Source organism: Dermochelys coriacea, chromosome 14, assembly GCF_009764565.3.
Source record: "Dermochelys coriacea isolate rDerCor1 chromosome 14, rDerCor1.pri.v4, whole genome shotgun sequence".
Classification (NCBI taxonomy): Eukaryota; Metazoa; Chordata; order Testudines; family Dermochelyidae; genus Dermochelys; species Dermochelys coriacea.
In genome coordinates, this window is record NC_050081.1 from 11,218,872 (window position 1) to 11,239,244 (window position 20,373).

At 39.3% G+C, this 20,373-nt stretch overlaps 1 protein-coding gene across 13 annotated transcripts in view; it reads right to left on the reverse strand.

The window, feature by feature from the left end:
• STXBP4 (syntaxin binding protein 4) overlaps positions 1-20,373 on the reverse strand; it is a 137,187-nt gene that overhangs the window by 67,125 nt on the left and 49,689 nt on the right. For 12 of the 13 annotated variants that reach the window (XM_038371322.2, XM_038371318.2, XM_043497341.1 and 9 more), the window contains 5 exons: positions 17,791-17,856; positions 9,001-9,177; positions 5,414-5,530; positions 3,992-4,041; positions 1,196-1,329 (listed from right to left, as the gene is read on the reverse strand). In XM_038371322.2, coding sequence (XP_038227250.1) covers positions 1,196-1,329; positions 3,992-4,041; positions 5,414-5,530; positions 9,001-9,177; positions 17,791-17,856 — 544 coding nt within the window. The remainder of the gene's footprint in view (positions 1-1,195; positions 1,330-3,991; positions 4,042-5,413; positions 5,531-9,000; positions 9,178-17,790; positions 17,857-20,373) is intronic. The other variant, XM_043497348.1, reaches the window with a different exon arrangement.

The following is a 20,373-nucleotide window of genomic DNA, read 5'->3' on the forward strand; positions in this document are numbered from 1 at the left end:
GCTATGATTTATTACATGACATTCAATGAATTGGAGAACACATCCCAGCCACATAAATGAGATCAATTATTATTTCTCTCAATGAACAGTGGAATATGTATGTAATAAACTATTTTGGCATATCTGCCTAAAGCTAAGGAGATAGATAATTATTATTATGGAGTATACCAGGAAAGGAAAAACATTGCTAATTTTAAAGGCAGCAACTAGCTTCTTGCTCTGGAGATGTAGTTATCTATGCCCAAGTCCTATGAGATACTGAGCACCTCCTGAGCAGCCAGAATGGTGAAATAAACAGAAGAGTGGATATAGTAACACAAACAGCGCTAAAAATTCCCCAAATCAATTTAACAGTGTAGAAACTTGATAATTTTCTATCACGCCCTGGACTTGCAGCCCCTACTCATGTGAATAGGTCTACTGTGATCAGTGCCTCCAACTGCATAACCTTCTTTGTGCAAAGATTTACAAGTGAGAGCTGAAGTGAAGTCTCACTGAAATCAATGGGAGATAGGAACCCAGGTGGTTTTGAAAATCCCACTAGGTATCTAAATCTGGCCCTTAGGCACTTTGGAAAATTTTACCCAGTAACGCACTTGAGATCTTCAAAGTCCTGTACAAACAACTAATTAATCCTTGGGAGGACCAACGTGTAAAGCAGGTATTAATCTCCTTTTAGAAAAGGGGGAAATGAGGCAGAGGTCTCACAGCAAATCAGCAGCAGAGGTGGGATTACTTTGCAGAAGGTTCCTGACTCCCCAGTCTGGGCCAGACCCTGGCCTCTACTCCGGGGGCTCTGTGCTGCTCTGATGATTAAAGAGTAGCCATAAAGCTGATGTAACCGGCCCCTGATGACTCTCTCAGCTTGGGGAAATCTTTAAGTGGTACCAATTCACAGAACTGGCATCTATGCCATCCCCTCTCTGCTCTTCCAGCTCATGATTCTATAGTACATGTAAATTCTACGACTATCTGAACTACTGCAGCAGTTTTCATCGAGGATTTTCCTAGTGACTGTTATGCTCAAATGTGCTCTCTTCTGATGAGCCTAAGGAAATGACTGATTAGATTTATTGTTCAATTGATAACTGCTGAAATATTCCACTCTGAATTGCCAGTCAAAAGGTGAAAGGGAGAAAGACTGTGCGAGGGTGGTGGGTAGAATATATATATATATATACACACACACACTCACAATCTACTTCCAGAATGGCACGGACAGATTTAGTAAGATCTTTGGCTTCTGCTGCAAGGGTTGCTGTGACAGTACGTCCATTCCTCCCCAGTTGTGCCAGGAGTGTTTTGGTAGACAATGTGCCTCTTCGGTCACTGGAAGGAACACACAGCAAAGAATCAACTGTCTATAAGATTACAAGGGAAAATGTTCCTTCTAATAAAATAAAGCAGGTTGAACACATCTCTTAGTTGGTTTTATTTTCATTTCAGTAACAACAAGAAGAACTATGCTATCAAATTCAGACTTACTGTGACCCTGACAGCACCCCAATGTCAGAGGGCAAGGGGCTCCCCAGTTTCTAGCAGTGAGTTTCAGCAGAACAGTTCAGTGTACCCCAACTCACTAATGTCATAATCTATATCTTACAGATGTAGGGTAAGGTATCATTGGAAAACTAACAACACACTGATCGTTAATATTCTTGCATAGTGTATGTATGAAAAACCCACAAAGGGCCACACAGCTGTGCTGGAAATATGGGACTAAAATGTGTTCAAATCAGACAAATGGGGACATGGTACACAGGTTTTTCTCAGACAAAGGAAAGGATGAAGCCTCCATCCAGGTACAATCATAGTCAATTGGTTATTCATTTGAATATCGGAGGTTGCAGGAACAGATCAACGTGCATTGTAGCAACCACCAGTGGGAGAGGAACCAGCATGGAGCCTTATCCTTCAGACCCATCACTCCTTGACTGGCATGAACTAATGGACTTTATCTAGTGGTGCACCCTTCAGAAGAATGTTTCAAAGGTTCACGTTGAAAAGAGTAAAGAATCTGTGTGTTATGCTTCACCTTAGGAGACAAAGGAACTAAGCAATGTGATCTTGTGATGGATCCTGGTTAGTAAAAGTTGGAAAGGAGACCTGGGTAAGAGAAACCATATTGAACAAAGACTGTATTTTGCTAGATTAAGTTTTAGTCATTCAGATGCGTGTTTTGACTTTTATTTGCTTGTAGCCATTTCGACCTTTATCCCTTTTATGTGGTATCACTTAACTTATGACCTTTTGTTAATAAATTTGTTTTATTTTTTACTATAAACCATTGCAGTGCTGTGTTTGAAGGGAAGGGTATGTTTACCCAGTTAAGTTAATAAGCTGTGATGTACTGTCTCTTTGAAAGAGCAGCAAACTTAATATCCTCTGTGAATGCACAGTGGTAGGGGCTGTGCTTTGCAGAGAAACATCTCCAAAGAACTCGGAAGCTTGAGTTTACTGATTGTTACTAGCTAGGCAAGGTTTGGACCAGCGGAGCCTTGAGGATTTTGACTGGTGAGGAAGACAGAGTGGTATGGCAGGGAGCTGACACGCAGTCTAATCTCTAGCAAAGCTCACTCTTGTTGAGGCATAGAGTTAACACAGTGGCTCACAGCTCTGGATATCCCTAGCAGCGTGCTACAGTTACCCGAAGGTTATACTGGCTTCCATACTCCGAATCTCCTATGAAAACAGGGTATACCAACTTTGTAAAGAATGAAATGTTGCTATCTCTGTTAGTCAAATACAATTCCCATTGACCCAACTGGGATTAGTGCATAAATACTTAAAGGGTAGAATTTGTTTGCTACTTAACAGGCATCCATTACAGCCTGAGAGCTTGATCCTGAATTTGTGAGATAAAACCCCTAATAATTTCAGTTAAACAGATTTGACTTTACTAGGAATTTTGCGTGAATAAGGTTTGCAGGATAGGGTCCTAATAAGCATTTATTCTTGAACATGAACAAGGAGAAACCTGCCCTGTGAGACAGGATAGAATTATATTGGTATTTTAAAAGGCCAAAGGCTGCTCTAAATCCTGTTGAATACATCTGAGCTGCAACGTTTTTTAATTAAAGTAATTCAGTTCACTTTCATAAAGTTTAGATAAATATGGTTTCTCCGATTACAGGCTTGAGTGCTTCTTGCTTTGTAACAAAAGCAGGTACTGCTACTGGAGTTTGCTAGTACAATCCTCACGGTACACAAGGTTATACCAGTTGCGATATTTAGGGTCAGGAAGGAATTTTTCCCTTTGGCAGACAGCCTTAGCCAGCGGCAAGAGGCTATTCCCTCTCCCTCATTACCGGCATTATGTGGCAGGAGCTGGTTATTTAATTCGTAAGCTGTTTGATGCAGTGGGCCAAGCGTTTTCTCCCTAGCCCTGTTGGGGGTGATTTGATGATGTTCTGACATATGTGAATATGCACATTTTTCTTTTATTCGACCTTTGTTGGCAGGGTCCTTGGCCACATAAATGGTGCAAGAAGTAACCTTGAAAGTCCTCCTAACCAAATTCTAAACTCTCGGAAGAAACGGAACTAAACAGATGTTGGTGGCACTAACAGTGGTGATGCTACTTATTACTGGACATAGGGGAGAGGCAGTCTCTACCAAAAAGAGTCTTACCCTTTGCATGGGGAAAGAATAAGGTGGAAAGCTGTGGCTAGGGGTATAGTGTCTTTGACTGATGCAAGCATGGAGATGCCCACAGATGTGCTTGGTATGTTGTGATTAACTGATTTATCTTAAAATTGTTAATGAAAGATGCAGCCCCGAGACCAGTGTTGTGTTTTTATTTCCACTGTTCATAAAAGTGGCATTCAGAAACGCATGGGAGTATAGAAAGAAAACAGCTAAGGCTTAATATGAGCTGTTTGGAGCTTCTAAACCTGTCACAAAGGTTTTCAGTAATAACACGTATTGCTATATTTCATATCATTTCACCACATTACCTTCAATAAAACAAGTTAAGTTTAGGGTTTCTTACCTTAAATTTGACAAGGGGATGGAGTTGTCTGCTAGTACTTCGTGTACAACCTGTTGGCAAACAATCAAAGAAATGAATAGTTAATGTTTTATAAGCTTCACATACTATTATTGTTGCTTTGTCATCTACTTAAAGATCTTCTGTCTCCCTGCAAACTTTGTACACAGAATTTGTATTCCTAGCCACAGAGAATGAGCTGGGGTCTCAGTTTTCTTCTAACGGACCCTAAATGATTTTTCATGTGGACAGTAATCTATCAACCCAAAGCACCTCAGCCACATCTATGCAAATATGAACAATATATTGTAGGACACTTTTCATATGGACTTGACTATCTCCCTAACCACAGATCTACTAGTAGAAAGGCTAATTTGCTAAATCAAACATTTTTCTATTGGCAGGCCATTATGTAAGGATTATAAAAAGAGAAATTTCTCAGGTCTCCATGGAAGTAAAATTGGAGAGGCAAATAAGGTATATTGCTGAGATATAAAAGATAAAACAGTTCAAATGACATAATTTTCTCCCCTACGGAAAATTCTTTTGTATAAGCTAGCTACACCTTTCCCCGATATCTGACATTCAAAAACAAAGTCTGGGAGATTTTCTTATATTAGCAGTCAGCATGGGGGGAAGGAGCAGTAACGATTTTAAGCTGCCTGAAAATTGTAACATACAAAATCATCCTATTTTCACAGCAATGGGCATCTCAGGTCCACCATATGGGAGAGGCAAAGATGAATTGGCCAAGATTGATTAAAACACATCCATGTTGTGTGTATATGATCTATACATCCATGTTAAAAAAGAAAAGGAGTACTTGTGGCATCTTAGAGACTAATTTTCTTTTCTGCGAATACAGACTAACACGGCTGCTACTCTGACATCCATGTTATAAACCTTTCTACTATGTGAAATAAATATACCAGTAGACCACATCCTCGGCTAGTATGAAGTGACACAGCAACATTGACTAACTGGTTCAGTATAAAATGGTGCGGAACAGGCTGAGCTGGATTAAGCGTACAGCAAGATACAATTCTGGTTTTTTAAACATGTTTTCAACATAACCTCTGTTTACTGATGTATATCTGCCTCTTAATTTTGCAAATGGGCATTATTTTACCATTTCCAGGTAAAGAAACTTGACTTCTAAATGTTAAGATCATAGGTTTTACTGTACAAACAAAACAATGCTTGTTACAATTAGGCACACAGTAACATTCAAAGGACTCAAAAATCCCTACATGGAATTCTACCTTAGCTCGTATTTCAGCAGGTTGTATAAGCTGTGAATGTTTTTTTCAAACTACAGTTTTACACATTCATGCTTAATTTATCATATTTGTCCCTTAGATATATTAACACACATCTTTTCCCAAATAAAATGCTGCTGGAGACAACAGTGCAAAAAAAAGTTACCTCTACAAACTGCAGCAGTTTTGCAGTAGCCACCTCAAAGGTTTTCCTACCCGATTCTGATTTCCGCAGCTGGCAGTCAAGCACAGTAATTCTCTTTCTTAAATCTTGAACACTATCCTGTGAAAGAAATTCAGTCAATACTATCTAATTAATTTCAAGACTTAATTTTATTTATCCTACTTGTCATTTTTCTCCCTTTTTGAGTGAACGGTGAAGGTGAGGGGATTGTCTCTCCAAATTTTAAGGAAAGAGGAAGAGGGGAACAAATATTGTTTTTACCAAAAAGGATCCTGAAGGCCCTAAAGTTACCTAAAAAATGCACATGATGTTTAAAATAAAATCTGAATTCAGAACTTATTGAGAGATACTGTAGATTTTAAAATGTCATCTCCTCAATGCTTTCCTTGCATCCCTAGTGTAACACTCTTTATCTCCTCCATGTCCAAGTAATTGAGAGCTTATTTACATGAACAATTAATTCACAGCAAACTGAAGTGTGATTGTACCCCAACACTGGCCTGCTGTGGACAAACTCCCTGCTGATGTGTGTTAACATTCGATACAGCGCTTTGAGGACTAGATCGAAGCCTTCTAACAAACTATTAACACATCAGCAGGGTGCACAAGGACAGTTGGTCTGCGGCAGGTTAGTGCATGGTAGATTCACACCCCAGCTTGGTGTGAACTAATTGTTCACGTAGACAAACCCATGCTCTGTATTCTACAATGCCTTAACTTTAGATCTCAGAGTGAAACAGTTGAATCAGAAGTTTTAGAATGCGTCTGGTTCAGCTGTTCATGGGACATGCATGTTGGGAACCAGGCTCCTGCTACGATCAAGGTGCTGTTGACAGACTGCAGCCACCATTTCTTTTTTTACAACCATTTTTTTTTGTTCTTTTAGAAAGGTCATCAGCTTGGGGCTGGATGCCCCAGCAGTCCACAGTGCTGATTTGATCATGGTGGGACGCTATGTTCTCCATTCCTTTTCTGATAAATTGCTGGATCAGAATTATTTTAAAACTCTGAATTAAATTGTTTTTTGTTTTATGTTTTACTACTGCATGAGGATCTCACCAAAGCAACTAATAACTCTGACAGGCCTTGAACAGAGAGTTAAATCACTCCTATTTTTCTACATACATACGTGTAACGCATCGTTCAGTATTTGTTACATGTCCCCCTTTGTGCCTGATCCACAGAGGATAAAAGTCTGGCACAGCCCCATCTGGTCCACCCCCATCAAGAGGCTGGCTCTTTAGCTCTAAAGGGTTCAATCTCTGGTGGTGTTGGACAAGATGGAGGCCACCATGTATACATGGGCACATTTGTTTATTCGATCTGTGTGCTAGGCAGAGTATTAGGAGCAAAATACCACCCAGTAAAAGGGAAAGAAAATGCCACTCTACAAAAACAAAGGTTGACATCACTGTAGGTATACTTCTCTTGAAGCCCATCACCTGAATACAACCTACTATAAGATTTGCAACTACTAAAAAGTGCTGTTACTATTAACTATATCTTTATTGAAAGCAAACACACATACACACAGAGTTTTATGTGGCAGAATCCCCATTATTCTGAATATCAGAAAGTCTGCTTGATTAGAAAGTTTCTTTTCTGTAATGTATATTGCACTGTTTATTACTGGAAAAAGAGATGCTAAGCCTGCTTAGGGAAGATTTTATTAAATATAGCCAACTGCTGCTGCTGCTTTATTAAGTACAGTTTTAGTTTCCCTGGCTTACAGATGTTATCAAAAGACAAAGTGGAGCAAACCTCTTCTTCATATACTGTACTTAAAGAAACAAAGTGAACTGATCAATCTCTCTTACTTACACTACTAGTTGCATAAATTAAATTTAGAAGAGCACTTCAAAGTATGCTACTTAAGAGGCCTTATTCTCTATTGCCTTGCTCTTTGTACAACCACTTACACAAAGTGGGAGTAAAAGGCTACCAAACTGGAATAGTAATGTTTTACACCAACTTATTTTTTAAAAATCTATCAGGTATATTATGGTAATGTCAAAGGACCAGCCAAGAATGAGGCCTAATTGTGTTAGGCACTGTACCAACACAGACTAGTAGACAGTCCCAGGCCTGAACAGCTTCCAACTTTGCACGAGTACAAGGGTTTAATCCTGCATCTGTTGCAGTCAATGGAAGTGTTACCTCTAAACAAGATGGGTGGAGGATCAGGCCCCAAGTCAGTTTTTTGAAAGCACTCAAGTCCAGATTTTCAAGCACTCATCTGCGACCAGATTTTCAAGAAAGTTTAGCACCCAACATGCATCAGTGTGCTGAGTGTAACTGAAAATCCGGACACTTCTTTTGCGCTTAAATGGGAGCTGCGCTCTTTTCAAAATCTGGGACTAAGTGATCGCACAAAGAGTGCACAAGGCAGTGAAGTATTAGATCCATGCACTTTATAGCTCTTGTAACACAGTTTTTACTTTTTAATATTGAACTAATTCTCACATTGAAAATTTCAGCAGGCCATCCTTATTTTAAATGATTGGACATATCCATTTTTTTCATGGGCAAACTAGATAATTACACACACAAATGCCAATTATTATTGTTACTATTTTGTAATCTGTATTATTGTAAAGCCTAAGAGCCCTACTCATGGACCAGCACACTGCTGTTCTAGGAGCTGAATGAACAAACAGAACAAAAAGGCAGTCTCTGTCCCAAAGAGCTTACAATCTAAGTATAAGACAAGAGACAGCAGATGGATATAGACAGACAACAGGGAAGTACAAAGAAACAATGGACAATATATGTCAGCATGAAAATGGATTCCCAGTTATGGAGGTTAATTAAAAATTGTCCCAAACCGTTTTATTTCTAAATTGGTCTCTAAAAATCATTGGGGATAATATGGTGGCTTTGAATGTGAGGCTCATTTGTACAACTTTTTTCATTTAAAAAACAAATAAATCAGATTTACATCACACTAATGTTGTTAGTGTCTTTCAAATAATTAAGTGGAGTAAATTTGAATTTATTCAAGAATAGTCCTGAATTTTATATTATTATTATTTGTGCATCACTGAGAAACAGGCTAGAAATACTAACAATATGCCAAGCGTAAACAACAAACGCACTTACTGAAGATACATCTACATTGATTTAAAACAGAAACCAGGCAAAAGTTGAAACTGAACTTGTGTGAATTTGCTTAGGAATCAAAAATATCTTTCAATCTCTCAGATTTCCTTGAAAGCTCTAATCAACCACAAAAATGCTTTTTCTTTGCCTCAATTTTTATGACATATATTAATAAATTTTAAAACAAAACAGAAAACCAAAATATTCAATGTTTTATACTTTAATGCTTGAGATGTGCCATATTGACCAATGACCCAAATAAGCTTCTGGATCTTGTTTTTCCAGCCTAAAGATATCTAGATAAAAGAAGGCTTGTAGCCTTCACATTGCCCCCTTCACTATGCATCATTCCAGTTATTGAATAATACAAGAAAAAACAGTGACCTACTTTAGAAGAGCAGATGAAAAGAAAATGAAAACAGGATACAGGACAACAGCAAGGAAACCATGGTAACTATGGTTCTGCTTACTTTATTTTGGCCAGAATGATCAGTGAGTTGAGCCTTCAGCTCTGTAATTTCAGCCTCTAGTAGGCGGATTATTTCTTCATAATCCATCTCCATTCCACGAGCCTGCCTCTGTGCAGCTTCTGCAAGATGAATCCTACTTCGCAGAGCTCTTGCCTCTTCTACTGCTGCCTTGGCTTCCTATAAAATACAATCAAAGTGAACAATTCTCTGATTTAGGCAAAATATTTCTTTTGGCAAGGACTTAAATTTTGGGATTGATGATTAGAGAGTTCCATTTTTTCTTTTTAAAATTTGTGGTGTGAAAATAAGGGGGAAAGGTGTTTAAAAAAGAAAAAGAGAGAGAATTTTAACAACTGTAAACGAAGACAGCCCTTTCCTTGACATTTAACATTTTAATGGACTGTATTCAACAAAAATAATTTTCAGTTTCTACAGCCAATGAGACCAAAAAAATCTAAAGAAATCATGACCACCAAACCAGGTTCTTAGCTCTAGTATATGGTATAAATCCAACGGAGGTAAAAGTGATTTAACACCAGCGTATCTGACATTCATAGTGAAGCCTACCATCTCCATACCAGGGGAAAGCCTCCAAATAAGTACAGGTATCTGGTTTTCTTATTATTGCCTGAATCCAGTGAATCAGTCCATAGTTTCCACAGCATTTTTTGTATGAATTAACAACCTTGGTGTCCTGGCCAAATTAAATTCCTTTAAAAATGTATTGCTTTTTGTTTCTTTACGGTTCTTGCATTCAACTCTTTACGCCTGTATTATTTAAGGAGAGCTTTCTATATAGAAGCCATAGAAAAAAGAGGAAAGTAGACATAGGAGAAGGCAGGGGAAATTTTATGGTATTTTTTTCAAATAAAAAACATTTGCGAACTTTTTAAAATCAAAGTAGATAAATTATTCCCTGCTTACAAAAACAGCTGTGAAAGAATGTAACTGTTACACAACTTTAACATAGAGAAGTGTGGAAGTTCTCAGTTAAGTTTATCACTGAATATTAATTCACATTAACTTCTGTTAATTTGTAAATTGAGTATTGTTAAACTAAGAGCCTAATCCTGCAAATCTTTACTCATGCAAGTAGTCTCACAGATTTGAGTGGGATAACTTACGTACACACATGATTAACTGTGAAGGACTGTGCCCTAATTTACAAATTATACATTTTTTTCTGTATTCACTACCACCCCACATAATCACGAACCTGCTTTTCCTCTTACATTGGTGGAAATCAGCAGTTACACTGAAGTGAATGGAGTTACACCAACACAAAAACCATGGTCAGGGAGAAAAAAAATCAGGCTCTGTGCCTATTTTCTGGCTGATGCCAGGAACAAACTGCAGAGCTAACAATTGAAGACTCCATTCAAAGTCAAAGCTCTCTCAGAGGAGTCCCTTCTTAGGGCCAGATGCAGGCCTTTCCACTGAGTTCCATGGGAGTTGGATCAGACCCTCAGTCCCACATTCACAATCAAGTTGGCAGAATCATCATTTTTGTGCTGTAAACAAAAAATGAAACGTGGTATTTTGAGGTTTCCAATGAGGGAATCCTTTTAAATTTCCCTTAAGGAATTAGGATTAACCCTGTGATTGTCTGATGTTCACTTCAGAGATCAGTAGCCACAGATGCAGTCTGCTACTGAATCAAGCCTTCAGATGCAATGAAAAATTTCATGCTGTTGTGGGTTGCTCCTAATTAAACTTAAGCATTTTGTGTAGCATGTGTAGATGAAATAGGCAGTTCAGTGAATCCTATTCAGAAAAAAAATTACCTAGCTACATATATACATTATCTCTTCATTTAAAAGTAAACCAGCTTTATCAAAATATAGATGTAACAAAAGGAATAAATCAGAGAGAGAGAGAGAGAGAGAGAGAGAGAGGGGAGATAGTAAATCTGGTGCAAAATAGATCAAAATATATTATTTTCTCCTTTCTTCATTAGCAATATTCTGCATTTCTGTAGCACTTTTTATGTCAAAGAAGCTATGGAAACAGTAGTTAAGCCTCATAATACCCTTTTATTGTTACTAGATCCATGAGGAAACTGAATGACAGAAAAAGTAAATGGGTTGCCCAAGATTTAACTCTTGCTAAAAGTTTCCACAGCACATTTTGTAAGAAAAGATCTGTACACCTTGGTGTCCTGTTCATGGCAATGATAGGATTCCATCAAGAAGTTTCTATGACTTTTCAAGTAGATTCAATACTCTTCTTCACTCCCAATCCTAAACTGCTGTGCTGTGTTGCTGTGCACTATTCATCAGCCACTATCCTTCCCACCACAGTGGTGAGTAAACAGATTCCAATATATTACACAAGCTTTGAGCTATATTTCTGCTGGAGTTTTGTTATTGATTTCTATGAGAATATTAATCTGTGGATCAATCTGCAAAGGGCTTTGGGATGCAATTCCTATTAAAGTCAACAAGAGCTGGGATCTAACTCCTCTGAAAATCCTTGGTCCCCAAGGGCCTGTTCCCCAAGGGTCAGTCCTAGGACCAATCCTATTCAACTTATTCATAAATGATCTGGAGAAAGGGGTAAACAGTGAGGTGGCGAAGTTTGCAGATGATACTAAACTGCTCAAGATAGTTAAGACCCAAGTAGACTGTGAAGAACTTCAAAAAGATCTCACAAAACTAAGTGATTGGGCAACAAAATGGCAAATGAAATTTAATGTGAATAAATGTAAAGTAATGCATATTGGAAAAAAAATAACCCCAACTATACATACAATATGATGGGGGCTAATTTAGCTACAACTAATCAGGAGAAAGATCGTGGAGTCATTGTGGATAGTTCTCTGAAGACATCCACGCAGTGTGCAGCAGCAGTCATAAAAGCAAACAGGATGCTAGGAATCATTAAAAAAGGGATAGAGAATAAGATGGAGAATATCTTATTGCCCTTATATAAATCCATGGTATGCCCACATCTTGAATACTGCGTACAGATATGGTCTCCTCATCTCAAAAAAGATATACTGGCATTAGAAAAGTTTCAGAAAAGGGCAATTAAAATGATTAGGGGTTTGGAATGGGTCCCATATGAGGAGAGATTAAAGAGGCTAGGACTTTTCATCTTGGAAAAGAGGAGACTAAGGGGGGATATGATAGAGGTATATAAAATCATGAGTGGTGTGGAGAAAGTGAATAAGGAAAAGTTATTTACTTGTTTCCATAATATAAGAACTCGGGGCCACCAAATGAAATTAATGGGTAAAACAGGTTTAAAACAAATAAAAGGAAGTTTTTCTTCACTCAGCATACAGTCAACCTGTGGAACTTCTTGCCTGAGGAGGTTGTGAAGGCTAGGACTATAACAGGGTTTAAAAGAGAACTGGATAAATTCATAGAGGTTAAGTCCATTAATGGCTATTAGCCAGGATGAGTAAGGAATGGTGTCCCTATCCTCTGTTTGTCAGAGGGTGGAGATGGATGGCAGGAGAGAAATCACTTGATCAGCACCTGTTAGGTTCACTCCATCTGGGGCACCTGGAATTGGCCACTGTCAGTAGACAGGATACTGGGCTGGATGGACCTTTGGTCTGACCCAGTATGGCCATTCTTATGTCCCTCAGGTAGGTAGGTCCAGGCCATTAAGGGTACGTCTAAACTGGAATAAAAGACCTGAAGCAGAGCCGTGGCTGTCCCAGGTCAGGTGAATCAGGCTCACAGGGCTTGGGCTGTGGGGCTAAACACTGCTGTGAAGATGTTCAGGCTCAGGCTGGAGCCTGAGCTCGGGACCCTGAGATGGGACCGTATGCCTTGGTTAGTGGCACTGGGAAAAAAATTCCTGTAAGTTTCTTCATCCTTGCAAGCCCCCACCAAATTTTCAGACCAGCATGGGTTTAATGATATAACCAACTTAATCTGTACCAAGCCCCTTCCTGAGTGACGATGAGGAGACCTAGCAATGGAAAACATAGCCACGTTGGCCTGGGTAAATCTTAACTCAGTTTGAAAAGCTAATTATTTGATCAGTGAACACTGGAATTAGGACTTTAAGTAGCTGATGTGTTCATCTGGCTGCCAACAATAAGAATTATATTACAGCTCCAGTTCAGGGCAGTGGTTGTTTCTGTACCCACAAGCATTGTTGATGTTTGTATATACACGTATACCTAGACCTTTTGGGCTGTTTACAAAGTTCACGGAGTTTTTTTTACTACTGTGTGGCTTGAAAGTCAGAATCCTAGAGGCAGTTCCCTTTTAGATACTTTTTATGTATTATATTATACTGGGCCAGGTCTTCAGCAAGTGTAAATTACGACAGTTCCACTGAACCCCATGGAGCTACGCTGATGTACACTAACTATTTAGGGTGAGATCCTCACTACTGCTCCAACCTCTTTACACATGTAAAAGGGCCAAGTGGCATAAAGTAGCCCTAACGCCACATTTCTGATGGGAGGGGGGAGGATTATGTTGAAGATAACCATATGGCTTCCTTCTGAGGGTCCCTTCACAAGCCCTGGGTGTGCTGGAGCCGTGTGCAGAAGGGAAGTGTCAGGAGTGGGGTTGCAGCATATAGTACTACACAGATTCCAAGCAGCGTTAAGGCCCGTGGGACAGCAAAAGACAGATTGCCATAATTTACACAGGCCTCTAGGACTGTCTAAATTATACTGGAGAGCTTTTGGAGCAAATTGGAATCAGAAGGGCACAATGGTGACTTAAAGAAACGTTAGCTCCCTCTCCCACCGGGCTGTCAGTTCTACGCTGTGCTTTAATCTCATCCCTAGGTTTTTACATGTATAGACATACCAATATTAACATAATTAATAAGGATGTCTCGCTTTAACTGGAGTCATGTATTTCTTAGCTAATAACTAATGTACGTTAAAATACATCAACAGTTCTATCATTAAAAGTTTGGGAATAAGTTTGAACAATTTAAACATTTTAAAATTCCTTAGTTTTCCTCAGAAAACAACTATTTAAGTTCTCAACAATAAAAATAAGAAACTTGTTTTCCTTCTTGGTTTTAAAAATAAGAGTAATAAACAATTCTATGAAGGCAGTAACACACTGCAAAGAGGGCAATTCTTAAGCAATAAAAGCTGCCCTTATATCCAAACACAGCTCAATGGGTACTGCTGAAAGCTCCTTTTCTGCCCTGCAGCCTCTGATTAACATCTTCAGATGGCAGGGGTTTGAAATAGCTAGGTTAGCAATAAGGAACAAAAGGTGATAAGGGAGATGTAATTATTCAAATCTTAAAATATTTTTGTAAGTGCCCAGAAGAAAAGGGTTTGAAAATATATTTTAAAAAAATCAAAGTCTCAGAATCTATGTTTCTGATGTCTCTTTCTAACACCTGATACATACCGGTACAGTTACCTGTGCCTGTACCCACGTATTACAATTAGGGTGACCAGACAGCAAGTGTGAAAAATCGAAAAGGGGGTGGGGAGTAATTGGTATCTATATAAGAAAAAGCCCCGAATATCGGGACTGTCCTTATAAAATCAGGACATCTGGTCACCCTAATTATGACAGCCTAGAATTTACCATGTGAATGATTTTCTCTCCTCCTACAGGCCTTTACAATCCCTTGGTATCTATGTATTGCAGGAGTCTCATGCTGAACTGATAATACCCAACTGATAAGCCAAAATGATGCAGCATTTTTAGACTATGACTTCATTGCAAAAAAGATGCGTTTCTTGATGTAAAATCCTAGTGAAGACACGGCACTCTAGGTTTACTTCAACGTAACTAGTCAAGGTGAAAACCAGATGAAGAGGGTTGACCTCCATTAACTATATCAAGGTACAAACTGCCTGTGTCCATCGACTCCAACAGGATTTTACATTTAAACAGCTATCTCAATGTAAAACGCACACCTTTTTCCCCAGTGAAGGCCTAGCCACAGAGTTCTAGAGAGGGAGCTTGGTTTTCAATCTTCTGCACTTAAATCTGGCAACCAAATTATACATTTCAGTGTTCAAATTGTTGGTTAGGGCCCACCCAGTCCTAAAAGATACTGAGCACCTCTTGCGAAGTTCTGAGCATCCTCAATGCGCAATACCTCACAAGGGCCTTGATTCAGCACCTAAACGCTTACTTAAAGTTGAGCATGCACTAAGTGCTTTGCTGATTTAGGGTAAGGAAGCATTCTGCATCTTGCAGGATCAGACACTGAAGCATCCAAATAAATATTTTAGATGGGTAAGCATCAATGTGGATATTCAAGTAGAAAGGCCAAATTTGAAGATTGAACAGAGTGTTTACCAGATCTGTGAGTAGCCTGGCTTTTTACAGTTTGGGTCTCAGTGAATCTCAAACAATGAATCTCAATATTAATTGAAATGCAGATGTATGTGTTTGCTTAGAATATATATAATGGAAAAATACATAAAATAATATAAAATATACTTAAAATATAAACGGAAGTAAATATTTCTGTAAGTAAATGTTTCAAATATGTTGAAACGTTCCATGATTTAATTATTGTTCTTTCATTTTACAGGCTGTGTCCTTTTCAGTAGCCATTACTTAAAGTTCAGCTGGGAAAACCCTATTGTTCAGCACCAGGAGGCCTGAACTTTTCGCTGCAAAGCTCACCTTCAAAATTACATGATGACAATGCAGACAGAGAAATAAATACATGAGGGCCTCATGTGGTAGCAATGGGCATTGCTACAAATAAAAATACTAAGCACATGCATTTCTGTAGCTTAAGTGTCTACAGTCTTAATTTAATAATGATTGTCACGTAAAGTACAGCAACATAGCAATACCAGAAATAGCAACTAGATTCTAACTGGGTACTGAAGGGTAGTAATAAACAAAAAAATCCTAACAAATAGTAAAGTCAAAGTAGAATAAATCTAATCCCAAAATAAGAACAGAAGAGAAATGTTTAAAAACTCTTCATTTGGAACAGAATACCTGCTGCAGTCAGCAGGCATGATAGAAACTTACAAGCAGCATGCAAGTAAGCAGTATGGCCCTGAGGATGTCACATGGGCTGCAGCTCTGTGCTGACTGGACCACAGGTTGAGAACCACTGGTCTATACGGATAGCTGTGAGCAAGCCTTCCAGATCACAGACTTGCATTAGAAGGGCTCGAGCTAGCAGTAGTAGGGCTTCAGCTAATGTGCTAAAAATAGCAATGTTGACATTGTAGCTCTGGCTCTCAAGCCTAGAGGGTCCAATGGGCTTGAGAGCACGAATTTCTGCCCAAGGTGAAACATCCACGTTGCTATTTCTAGCGCGCTAGCTTGAGCCCCATGAGTGCGAGTCTGTCTACTTGGGCTGGGAGACTCGTTCACAGCTGCAGCGTAGACATTCTCTTATATGTTATGAAGATAAGGATGTCAGTGGTATGTCCACAGTAGAACTTTCACTGTTGCTAGCATGAGTGCTGCAGCAACAGAAAGATTTCCCTAAACGTCAATATAAGCAAGGTCCAGGTGTCAGTTCTTCTAACAGCACTACTAGAAATCCTAAAAATGGCATCAGCAGAGTTCACTGGAGTATACTTAAATAGCTATGACCTACTCATAATCTCCATGCTCATCTGTCCCCTACACATCAGTGCTCAGGTCAGTGTAAGCAGAGTTTTGCTCACTTTGCTCAATACTGTGCATGTCTTTGCATTGCCTCTACTTGGTTACCTGGGCCTCCTCTCTCTCTCCTCATTATCACCCTCAAACATTGGGTCTTTCCAGGAATCTCATAGACTTTAAGATCAGAAGGGACCACTGTGATCATCTAGTCTGACCTCCTGCACATTGAAGGTCACAGAACCTTTCCTACCTTGTTCTCCTTCCACCTGTCGCCCTCCGCATCCTCCCTTGACTGGACTTTGTGCAATATCTTATTTTTGTATGCTCTTGGGGTAGAGATCTTCTTACACTTTGGGCAGGATGCTGGTCTTCATTGTGGCCCCTTTATGTTCAGAAGTTTGAAAGACAGCACATTTATACTTCTGAGTCTGTTTTTGTATTTTAATGAAAACTTTGTCATTACTGCTGCCACTGAAGAATCAATACAGCTAAGGGAGAGGGTTCTTTTTGGCTTAGCTTACAATTTTGCTTTTTATGATGAGCAAAGTTCTCATTGCAGAATTCTTATTTCTACTAACCATCGTCTGTACGACTCACAAAAATACAGCTGGATTTTCATACTCCAGGTTGAATATTTAGCACTTGCAGTTAGAGATTATTTTATAACTTGAGAAAACTGAGAAAATCTGAAATATAAATCAGAGGGAATTACTGTGGCATTTACCAATGGAATTTTTGTTGCACTTTAAATTACATTTTAACCATCTTCACCAAAGTTCATGAAAAAGCAGACAGAAAACAAAGGGCTAACACTCTGTATGACATTCTGGGAACTACCTGCTCAATCACTATTTGAAGATAATGGGAGATGTGCTGATGATGAAGTGAGCTGTAGCTCACGAAAGCTTATGCTCTAATAAATTTGTTAGTCTCTAAGGTGCCACAAGTACTCCTTTTCTTTTTGCGAATACAGACTAACACGGCTGCTACTCTGAAACATCTGCCCCAGTATCCCTCATTTGCTCAAGCAAAAATATTTCCATCTACGGGGTCTGATTCTTCACTTAATCATATTACTTTTATGATAGTGTAACTCCAATGAAATGAAATCAGTGTAGCAGAGGGGAAAACCATAAAGTGCACAAATAATTCCACCCTCTCCCCTGCACAAAAAAAGCTATTATTTAAAAAACTCTTCAGAATCACATTAAGGCAGTAAGATATTAATAAGACATTAGAAAACCCCACAACAACATACTTGTTTCACAGTTTGTAGCTCCTCTGTTAACTGTTTTCGTAGACCTACAGATTCAGACAATTCTTCCTGTTAATAGAAACAGTGACTAATTATTTATACAGCAGCAAAACGATATCCATGGAATATGGACAGGTACTATGTTCTAGCTACAACATTCAACACAAATAAATGACTACCTTAGTAAAGACTGGGACCAGACCAAATCTTAATCTCTAGAGCAGTGATCCTCAACAGGCGGTCCCCTGGGCCAAATGTGTCCCGCCAAGGCTTCTTGTGTGGGCCCGCCAGCCAGTGTTTAATTTGAGCCGGGGCTTAGTGGTTCGTAGTTCTGGCACATCTGGGCTTGCTGCATCAGTTACCGGCCCTGGCATGGGCAGCAGGAGGCTCATGCTGGTCACAGTGTGCCCTTTCAGTGCTGGGGCTCCAGCGCCCCTGTTCGCTATGCTCTTGTGCAAGGCCAGCAGCACACTGAGCCTGCCAAATGCCCAGTGGGTGCAGCTATGGCTAAACAGGCACAAGCTGAGCTCCTGCTTCCTGGGCAGCGAGTCATTTGGGGTTGGGGCCACCACCGCCCAGCAGTGCTCACTTGGCTTCTTGGGGGAAGGGGGCTCCCATGAGAAGTCCACTGAGCCCTGGAAGACCCAGAAGGGGCAGAGACTCCACATCGCTGGCAGCAAGGCAAGAGGTGAGGCATCAGGAACTAAGGAGGTGACTGTTCAGCCAGCAGGGGGAGCTGAGCACCGGGGCAGGAGGGAGGCCCTCTGGCAGGGCTCCACCATGGGAGGCAGATCAGGTGCACAAAGCAGTCTGAGCAGGGTGCTCAAGATGCATCAACTCTGTGTTCCAGCCAGAGAGTGCTGACCCCACCATGATGCCCACAATCCCAGCTGCTAGAGGCCCCCTGCTTGCTCTGTCCCACGCAGTGGACCTGTCCCAGGAGAAGGTGAGAACTGGGCCTGATCCTGGACCCCCTTGTGTGAAGGGTGGGGTGCTCTTTCACCTCCACAGATATTCCAATTGAGCAGGTACCCTAATCTTGGAATAGAGCAGAGAGATCCAGATTCAGGTGGTGAGGACCGCTGCCCCTTTGTATGGGAGCAATGCATCAGGCAGGGGAGAAAATTAACACTCACCCCCTCCTGCCCCGCGGGCACTGAGAGAACAATGGGGATGGTTGGGGGGCAGTGCTGCTCTCCCATGTCCCCTGCCTATTTGGAAATCAAAGCACAGGTAATAATGTTGATTAATAAACTTTGTTAAAAAGATAGAAATACTAATACTTATGTTGCAATCAAGGCCTTTATTTAGTGGCAGCTGAATTTTTTATTTTCTTAGCCTTCTGTTCCAATGGCCCACCTCTTGGAATAAAATTCCAAAACTGGCCTACGGGTAGTTCTAATTGAGTATCACTGCTCTAGAGGTTATTTTTTTTTTAAGATAGTCTAGTGATTTTTTAGTTCATTTATTCCTTTAGCTTTCTTGAATAGTTGTTGAGAATTATGCACACATATGCTTATTTAATATAATATCTATACATTTAAAATATAATACAATTTTGTTGTAGTATTTTTCTTTATATAGAAGAGTAGACAAAGATTTTTTTTTTATAGCTTTGGCAAACTTCTGTGAGGCATAAGACCATATTTAGAAAACACAACACAATTTATTGTATTGATTTGTAAACATTTCTTTAAAATTCTATTTAATTTTTCAAGAAAACAATACGAACATCCTTCACATTTTACTTCATTTACCACTATTGTGTAATACATGTAAAGTTATTTTTCCATTAAATCTTTGACCATTTTTTCAATCATTCTGAAAACACTGGAGGTGTGTTAGATTTCCATTTTCAGAGCATTAGATGTTTTGTCACTAACAGAGATGACAGCATCCATTTTCTTTCTTTTCACAGGGAAACTGTTCTTCTACCGATTCCAGTAGAGAGATTTTTGCAGAGGAACAGATCTGTGTGTTCGGAACTGTGAAGAGACCTTTAGATATATTGCACCAGTATTTCCTGTAATTTGCGTCATCTCCAGCATTTGCTATGGTTAGCAAAAACAGCTTTTCTGTAGGCACACTTTTTAAGACTTTGTTGTGTAGAAATCATAAAGATGATGAGCTGGATATATTGCTGATATTCTGCCATATCTTTTCCCAATAATATATATAAATCATCATTCTTTATCATAAATATGAATCCATTTATATATGTAGCCTGAAAGATGCCCTTTATTATCATCATCAAACATCTCAAAAAATCCTCTAATGGAGGCATTTTTCCATCACCCAATAATGGCAGCTGTTATATAACTACTTGATGTAATCTATTAAAAAATACCATTTATTTCTTTTTCTTTTGGTAAGAAATGGAAGGAACCTAATGAATCAGTAGAAATTAAATCTTCTCCCGTACAGATTTATTTTTGTATCCTAATGTTTTTAATATTTGTCTGTACTGTGAATTAAACATTTGTGAGTTTTCCCATGTGGGACTGAATACTGAATTTGAAAAGTGTCAGTAGAAATTCGCCTCAACTTGTACTTAATAAAAGATTCTCTCTTAAAGGATACTGTTAA